A 9,545-nucleotide genomic window follows, 5' to 3' on the forward strand; every position below is an offset into this window, starting at 1 on the left:
CTTCTTCGCAACGGGGTACCTTTGCCGTATACTACTGTAGGTATTAACTCGTATCTCGACCACCCCTCCGGCATGGTAATCGCTTACTATCAGACTTATACCATGTTGTTGTAAGTCAATGGAAAATCGTCCAAACAGCACCAGACTTCAGACTATCATTAATGGTCCGGCCCTCAACAGCTCTATGTCAATTATGGGATGTCCTCATATGCCGTTGCCATGGCAACGCGTCCCTCGGCAATAAACCTGGTGTTGTCGTAACTCAATGGAAAATCGTCCAAACGACACCAGACTTCAGACTATCATTAATGGTCCGGCCCTCAACAGCTCTACGCCAATTACGGGATGTCATCATATGCGGTTGCCATGGCGACTGATCCCTCGCCATGAAACACGGTGCTGTCCTAATTCAATGGAAAATCGTCCAAACGGCACCAGACTTCAGATGATTGCTAATGGTCCGGCCCTCAACACCTCAATATGACAATAGTGAGTTTTCCTCAAAAGCTGTTGCCATGGCAACACTTCCCTCGCCGTTAAGCACGATATTGCTATAACTCCTATGTAAATGGTGAAAAAGTGTTCAAATTTCACATGTGTGCTAACCGTCAAGCCCTCGACACATATATGTGTCAGTTTTGAGATTTCGTCAAATTTCGTTGCTATGGAAACATGGTTTCCTCATAACTTCAGTTAACATTCTCCAAACGGCACAAAACTTCACAGGTTTGATAAAGATGCGGCCCTCAACACATCTAAGCATATTATGGGGTGTCATCAAATTCCGTTGCCATGGCGACCGATCACCCGCCATCAAACACAATGTTTGTGTTACTGCTGTAACTCAAAGACATTGTCCGATCGGCCTGAATCTTCCCACGTTTGCCAATGGCCGAGTCCTCGAGACACCTAGACACACACGTCGACGTGCGGACAACAGTCTGCAGAGCGTCGAAGACCCTGCTTGCAGCTTTAATTATTATTATAATTATGATTATTTTTCAAATTAAGCAGTCGAGGCATTTCCCATGAAACGTTAAAAACACAATTTTGTGTGTTGACTGTGAACTTCTTTTTTTATCAACACATTCTGTTTATTATCAGCCACTTATCTTGTGACTCCTTATAATGAAAAGTGTAATGGCAATAGTTACTTTCTCTGAAACATTATTTCATCTAGCACAGTTTTTCTTTCAGTCAGTCTCTGACATTCAAGAGCTGCATTTGAAAAAAAGAATAAAGATAAAATGTAGCCTCACCTTGTTCAGTTTCCTCACCATACTGGCCTCTCCGCAGATTGTGGAGGAACACTGCAGTGTGGAGCAGTCGCGTCGGGCCCAGGCTGAGCCCATCAGCTTGGACAGCTGCCTGAAGGCCTTCACCAGCGAGGAGGAGCTGGGTGAGGACGAGCTCTACTACTGCTCCAAGTGCAAGACGCACCGGCTGGCCACTAAGAAGCTGGACCTCTGGAGGCTGCCGCCCATGCTGGTCAGTGGCTCACTCATACGTCTGGCTCACTTTGAGTAGAACCTTACATGTTTTTTAATATTTACTGCTTGAAAATAGTTCAAGGATGTATGTTCTCTTATCCAGATTGTCCACCTGAAGCGCTTCCAGTTTGTAAATGGCCGTTGGATCAAATCCCAGAAGATTGTCAAGTTCCCGAGGCAGAATTTTGACCCCAGCGCCTTCCTGGCCCCCAGAGACCTGGAGCAGTGCTGCCTTCACTCCCGCAGCCAGAGCGAGGATCTGCTGAGGGTCGGAGAAGACAACCTGTCCTCCATCTCTGCCCCCGCTGGCTTCTGCAACCTCCCCAAGGATACCACAGGTTAAAGACTATTATTTAGTTATGGCAAGCCACTCGTGCACTGAGGCAGCTCATATTTTTAAAGAGACCATTTGTAATGGTGTGTTTGATGACAAAGAGCATGATGGCTTGTGAAACTACGGTAAATGGACAGGCCAATGGAAGTTAGTAGTCGTAAGGGCTCCTTCGACTACAAGCAATGGGATTTTTTCGCCGGATTTTGAAATATTGCAGAAAGTAGGATCTTTGGCCAACACGCATTGATGATACTTACATGTTTTATTCAGCAGGATTACCTCCACATATTAACATCACTTTTATGATTTTTGATGCATAAATGCAATAGCCATAAGTAGAAGTCTAACATAATGCTATAAACAAACTACATCACCGTCACATGACTTAAAATCAACACAAAATCTCCTCAGCTTGTATTAATCACAGACCTTAATTCAGGAATCCAACCCATAACTCATTCAAAAACTAGCTAAAAGTTAGGCTATAAACAAACTACATGACTGTTTAGAACTTTACGTCACCATCGCTAAGCTAAAGGCAGCTAATGTTCCACGTGCAGACATGGAGTGGGCAAAATCAGCCACTTGTTAACAACCACCCTATTCAAGACACATAGAAGCTTCAGATATTCACCGGTGGGGTATTTACTGGCGTTTCTTTATGTCATAGAAACAAACGTTTAAATCGTGTAAGCTTGTATTGAATCTAACCAAAAATCCTTCAAAGAAACCATTGACTTTGAGACAAGGAAGCTTGAAGTACCAAAACGCAAATTAATTAGCGGGTTCAGTACTCATTCCTGGATGAGCAGAGCGGAGGCCTAACAGCAGAGGAAGTGTATTTAATTATATGTTTTCCCAACAGCCTCTCCCGCCTCAAGCAGGAAGTCGGCACCTTCTCTCAGCCGGACCAGCAGCCCCTCTGGCAGCCCAAAGAGCGGGGGCCGCAGGCCAGGCCGACTACGCCTGCCCCAGCTGGGCAGCCGGCACCGCCTCTCCAACAGCAAAGAGAGCCTGGATGGAGCCGCTAATCCTGAGGCAGAGCATTCAGAGACTGAGGGGAGCACAGCAGGTCTTCCAGGTTTAGGAGATGTGATCGCGTCGGACGCATCATGCGGTACTGAGGCGTCCAGCAGCCACTGTGACGTAGTCCTGATGAACGGAGAGGGTAACGGGCTGGGCTCAGACTGCAGCACGGAGAGCAGCATGGACCCTGACAACTCCCTGCTCCAGCACAGAGACAACATTTGTCTGGATGCCATCTACAACCTCTATGCAATATCTGTAAGAATCCCACATCAACAGTATCAAAGAGTATTGTTAGCATCGCTCAATAAGCTTTTTCTTATAATGCATTTCTCCTTTCTCTCGTCAGTGCCATTCAGGAATCATGGGAGGAGGCCACTATGTGACATATGCCAAAAATCCCAAAGATAAATGGTACTGTTACAATGACAGCAGCTGTAAGGTAAGACACTGTATATTCTGTTCCCACAACTAATAGCATACTATTCATTGATGTATTTTAACTATTGCCATGATTACCGGGCCAAACATATAGTACAACATCCACAGTCAGTGCCTATGAAGAGACTTTTTGTTTTGTTTTGTACTATTTTGTAATTAGAGGAATTTCAGTGTTTAACCCCCACCCACAAGCTGGCATTTCAGGGATATTCCACAGACTTTAGCTCCTTTAAGGCAGGGTAGCAAATTGTCAGGATGTCACAAGAACAAATACTTCGGTACCTTAGGTACCAGGGACTCGAGACTAAGTAAAACTAAGTATTGCGTTAAATTATAATATTGTGAAATAATTGTTTCTTGGTGAAAGATTTAGAAAAAATACAGTTATTGAGATGGAGACATTTTCACAGCAATATGAAATAGATATTAGGGAGGGAATTGTGGAATAGCAATGGTATTGCTATTGACCACAAAATGTCTGGTACCGTGACTTTTGTAAGTCAATATCATAGCAATTTCTTTTTTCAAACCGATAGACAGAATAAAGAGTTTTAAAATGTAAACTAAATTTTTTTGCAAACTGAATATAAGGAGCATGTGGAAATTCTTGACTTTGGAGGCATCTAGTGGTGGATGCACACAACACCACATCTAAAATATGCCTGTAGGGTTTAACAGAATTGTCAAAGGGGTTGTTACAACAGTTAAATCAACCTAATCACTCACATTCTTTCTGTGTTCCCTACAGGAAGTGCACTCTGAGGAGATCGACACCGACTCGGCCTACATCCTCTTCTACGAGCAGCAGGGGGTCGACTACTCCCAGTTCCTGCCAAAGATCGATGGCAAGAAGATGGCCGACACCAGTAGCATGGATGAAGACTTTGAGTCCGACTACAAGAAATACTGTGTGCTCCAGTGACCGCACCTCGTCTTCCATCATCCGGCACTACACCCGCTCTTCGCTCCCGCCTGCAGTCGTTCTGAAGAATTCTCTCAAACTGCTAATGACTGGAGTCGGATGTCCTGTGCTCTCTGTCTTTAGAGATGCGCCTCAGCACTTTCTACACTTGATCGCATACATATTTCAGTGCAAAGGTTTGTCAAGACAACAGTGGAGCCCTGGCGAAAGCACTAAAACTGTCGCACTTTGCTGAGCCCGACAAAACAAACCCCCCCGCCCCTTCTCCTCAACCCCCGCCAGAACATACATGTAACACATACTTGCATACTAACACATCTCTGAATGTTTGCCAGTATGGCCAAGTCATGAAGTGACGTTGCTTTGTCATTGTGCATATTTCGCTGATGTCAGAATGAAAAAAAAAAAACACCAGGGTTCCACATGTGATCTGAGCCTAGATATCTGACCAGTAGAAGGAAAACAATGAAGTGTAAGTGCAAAGCCAATGATTGGATACAGTTTAAATGCCAAAATGTACGGTGGCTGACACATGCAAACGCGCTACATCAGCACTTTCAAAAACAATGTAAAGATCAGAACACAAATGTGCCAAAACACATGCAGATGAAGGAACATCTTCACCAACTTGACCCAACATGCGCAGCGTTTACTTATAGCGGTCGTAAACGAAACATTACAAATAAAAAAAAGATAAAAACGGAAATTGGGACACTAAAAAGTGATGCACACAGCTGGGACCTTAGCGCTTGTGGACGTTCGGATTAAAGTTGGTCAACAATCACTGTCACTGGAAACTTACCTAAAATGAAGGTTTTGTTGGCATATTTTATCAATGTGATCACATGATTCCTTCTGATATTATTTGGTAATAATATAATTGGGTAGCTAGCTAGCGTAGCAAACCTAGTCATTTCAAGGATACTGACGCGACACTTAAAAGGATCAAACAGGCTACCTATGCCAACAGAGCCAACTTTATAATGTCGGAACATCAACAAGCACTCCCTCCCAACTGTGTGCATCACTTTTTAGTGTCCCCGTTTCCGTTGCGCTTTGGGTTTCATTTTTTTTAATTTTCAGCGTTTCGATTATGCAACGATTGTAGTAAACGCTGCGCTTGTGTTTTGAAGTTGGCATAGATGCTTCCTCATTTGCATGTGTTTTGGCACATTTGTGTTTTTTTATTTGTATCGTCTTTGAAACTGCAGCCCCCTATCCTAATGGATACAGCCACCGTACAAGTGTAAACAGGGCCAAGAGTTTAAAAAAAACGGTGTCAAATTTGATGCCGCTGTTCAACATGATGTTGATGTGATACTATGACAAGCTTTTAAAAAGTTTCAAAGGTTTTATTTGCAAAAATGTCACTAGGGTAAGTCACATGCTACCTCAACGCTTCCTGCAGTCTGTCAGCCAACTGTACCCTAAAACGTCTGTGACAGTATTAATTGTAATACACAAAATGCAACTTTACAGTCATGGTACACACATTTCAGCTCCCCCTCTTCTAGGACACTCACATGTCCTGATGCGAACATAAAATTAGGCATTTTTGCCAAATTGTGTTCCATTCCACAGCTGCCAAATATCAGTGGTGATTTGTGCAATGTTGATCTGTTTGTCCCAATATCGTCTACTCTTGAAGTATCACTCTGGGTTTATTTAGGACAGGTGCCATGAATTCAAAATAGACACACTTAAAGATACAGTATATGTTTAATTTTTTCTGCAAATACGTTGTTTTATAAAATATTTATTTTATTGTTTTTTTTTTTATCTTAAGGCAGGCTTCAGTAGCTACTTCAGGTTAGGAATGGATATTTGTCTCAAAGCTACACAAGGCTGGTCTTAACAGCGCTCTCGCAACATGAGCTTTCCACCTGCTGCCATTCTCAACTGTTGACACTCATCTCGTATACTAATGTCCATATACCCTCCAGTAAGAAGCCAGAATATTTGGGGCATTGGGAATCAATTGATTGTACTTACAAAAGGATTTAAAGATTTTATTCAACTTAAAATGCTACTCCACTGGTTTAGCATAGCACTCCTACAACATAGGCCAGTATAAAAAAAGGATACAAATGTATAGTTCAGAACATCTTATTTTTTATCCCACATATTACATTTTCTTGTCCATACTTGGCACCTACATTACCCACAGTGCAACTCAACCATCAAGAGTTTGGTCGATCCCACTTCTTTTTAACTTCACACCCCTAGATTTTTTCCATTTTCAGACTTGCAGTCTTTAACTCCAACAAACACAAGTAATATCACATGAGGGCATTTATCATATCACATATGTAGAGGTTCTCGCCGATACCTGGCAGCAGACTTTGATGGGTGAACTCAATTTTCGTTTAATGCCAGAATGCCAGAAGTCTGCTATTCACCCTCTCTGGTGGACTCGTTCACCTCTTTTTTGTGCTTATTTGCTCCCGTAACCGCGCCAACTGTCATATCAGTATCCGGAAGTACAAGTGAAAACTACAAAGGTCACCAAAAAAAATAATTTTCATGCTTCTCACCCATATGAGAAATATTGGTGTGCAGTTAATGCACCTGCCCCTTTGTGGTAAGCAAAATATCCATAAAACTTCTCTAAAATCTGGATTACCATCTAGCTGAAGTGGGCCAACTCTATCATTGCCCCAAAGCCAATTGGATATATTTCCAATGTTTTCAGTGCACCTTTAAAACCTTCCTTCATACCAAACATTAAGGCCCTGCTGTGTTGGGGCCTTGTGTCAAAATGTAGTTATTGTGCTTTTAGTATTCTACATCTACCATATCGAACTCGTAATAGACAATGAAAACGAAGGGAGGTGCCCACTGCCCATCTTTGCCCAGACAAGGTAGACAAATAACAGCCAATGATTTCCTGTGAAAGAAGTGAGATAGAACATTGGAACATTTCTAGAAAGGGTGACATCATTGGATACTAATTACATGGGACATAGACACAGTGTTTAATTGATGCATGGCAAGCATGTATTTCAAATGCAGTTGATTTCATTTTTTATTTCACTGCCATCGGATGCTTTCAGTTTGATGTGCATTTATTCTTCAAAAGAAATATGGCCTGTGGAACCTGTTGAGAGCTGGTCAGATCTGTAAAAACTTCCCTCAACAATGGACCCAACATGAAAATTACGTTTTACGTCTAAATACTGGTTTCAATTACGTTAAAATTCAGTCCCTTCTTTTTATCTGAAGCTTTGGCTTCTTAATGTGACTGTGGAGGTTGATTTGAAAGGTTTTGCAGTGTTGACTCACGGTGGAGCTTTGTGTCTGGTGTGTAGCAGCGAGTGGAGCTCCTCCTGAGCTGGGCTCGGTCTAATCACTGTGAACAGACAGCGGCGGTCAGTCAGCGGTTCCCCACTTTGTCTTCGAGGTCACAGGAGATGATTCTGTGTTTTTAGCTGCTGTATTTATGATGAGAAGGCGTCTTTTATGGATGTGTTTTGGAGAGATATATGTCACTGAATTAAACTTTATTTTCCTTTGCCAAGTACGTTTGTTGAACAAATGGAAATGTACAGATGATTGCTATTTATGTATGCTTGCTCAGCTCTTTTTGTCCTCTACCCACCTGCCTTTGCACCGAGCTGTAGATGATGTCCAGTTTGTGTCGGTGTTTTAAACGTCATCACATGGCTCAAAGGGAAAACTTTCCTGAGGATTAGTCTCTTGAGAACCCTGTTTTTAATGTTCGCTTGATTTAAAGGTGCAATAGCTGTCAAGTTTTTTTGTGGCTGTGAACATCCCCTTAAACTTGTGTGATGCTATAATGACCAAACCCGTAGCCTAAACTGTATTATCTCAAATAAAACTTAAGTTCATTTCAGCAACAGCATTCTGTCATCCAGGAACTAAAATAATTTCTGCCCAACGGAGCTCAACTTTGACATTTAAATTGGGTAAACACCAATTTTGCTAACTACAGAAATAATATCTTAAGCCCTTCCCCATCCCCAAAAGCCCCGCCCATCTCGCCCCGCCCCCCAGAAGGCAGTGCAATCTACTACTGAGCTGTCTGTCAGTGTCTGTAGCCTCTTTTTATTTAAGTTCACTTTTGTTGGATTTGAACAACACGTGTTAATTTAAATAACTTTTTTGTAAGGTGTTTGTTGAAAGAAAGTGACGTTGCACTGACATGAAAACGTGTACATAAAAAAATGTGTTTTGTAAATAAGCCAATGAAAACTATGTATTTGAATATGAACTGTACAAAATACTGTACTTGTAGTTGTATATGGAGTGATACTGTTCATCTGTAACAAAATACCCAAGCAACAAATTAAATTCTGCAGAGGAAACGATGATGGCTAAATGAAATGTGTTTTTATTTGTGTGTGTGTCCAAAAGCAGATTTAGCTTTTAAAGGAGGCAGGTTCAATATTTTATGTTCCTCACCCGATTCGTACTTGTAATTTGTTCTATCTATAGCCAATCAGATGTCTCCTCAATTCTAAGCCAATCACATGAGCACGCCCCCGGGTAGATTTATTGCGTTCATGACGTAGCGCTTCATGTACGCATTTTGCGCAGTCGGGAGCTGACAGGTCCATGGAGCCTGCCTGCAGGCGCTAATCTCAGGAGACCTCCACTCTCAGTACATTGCCACTTTCCGAACAGGAAATGCACGCAAATACAAGCCTTTATATTATTAAGGTACAGCGCCACTTTCCGAACCATTGATGAATGCTTGTGTGTACACAAAAACGGCAGGCAAAACCGTTTTAAATGTGTGTTTCATGTATGGCGAATACAGCTACTTTATTTATGTCTGTATGAAGTTGTTGTGAGTGTGGAGGGAGCAGCTACAGGTTAGCTTAGCCTAATCGATCAGTGCACTACGAAGCCAGTGCTAGACAGTGAACTGTCAACGGTGGGAGCCCCGCCGGTCATTATCGGCTGATATTCACTCTAAATAGTTTGATCGGTGCTCTCTATAAAGGCCGATCAGGAGAGCTGAATCTGATTGATATGGACATAAACGCAAGGAACGCGAGAGAGAGAGAGATCAGATCAGCTGCTGAGTCTGACGGAGACACGCAGCTCTGCATGATCACCTGAAGCTCAGCCCTCTGTTTAGCGAGCTGAATACGCAAAATGCGTATATGAAGTGTCATGAACGCAATAAATCATACCCTCGTGGGGGCGCGCTCATGTGGTTGGCTTAGAATGAAGGAGACATCTGATTGGCTATAGATAGAAAAAATTACAAGTACGAATCGGGTGACCGTCAGGGGAGTCTCAAAAAACCCACACACGAATACACAGCGATCCATGCACAGAAAAAGGGTTGTGTTTGCAGGTTCAG

General features: G+C 42.5%; 1 protein-coding gene across 1 annotated transcript in view; it reads left to right on the forward strand.

Moving 5' to 3' along the window:
• usp32 (ubiquitin specific peptidase 32) overlaps positions 1–4,839 on the forward strand; it is a 13,456-nt gene extending 8,617 nt beyond the window's left edge. The window contains exons 9-13 of the mRNA XM_010785373.1: positions 1,297–1,488; positions 1,594–1,828; positions 2,690–3,108; positions 3,200–3,292; positions 4,040–4,839. Coding sequence (XP_010783675.1) covers positions 1,297–1,488; positions 1,594–1,828; positions 2,690–3,108; positions 3,200–3,292; positions 4,040–4,213 — 1,113 coding nt within the window. The 3' untranslated portion in view covers positions 4,214–4,839. The remainder of the gene's footprint in view (positions 1–1,296; positions 1,489–1,593; positions 1,829–2,689; positions 3,109–3,199; positions 3,293–4,039) is intronic.
• Positions 4,840–9,545: the final 4,706 nt, after the last annotated feature.

The sequence above is a fragment of the Notothenia coriiceps genome, unplaced genomic scaffold (genome assembly GCF_000735185.1).
Source record: "Notothenia coriiceps isolate Sejong01 unplaced genomic scaffold, NC01 NC01_scaffold00027623, whole genome shotgun sequence".
NCBI lineage: Eukaryota > Metazoa > Chordata > Actinopteri > Perciformes > Nototheniidae > Notothenia > Notothenia coriiceps.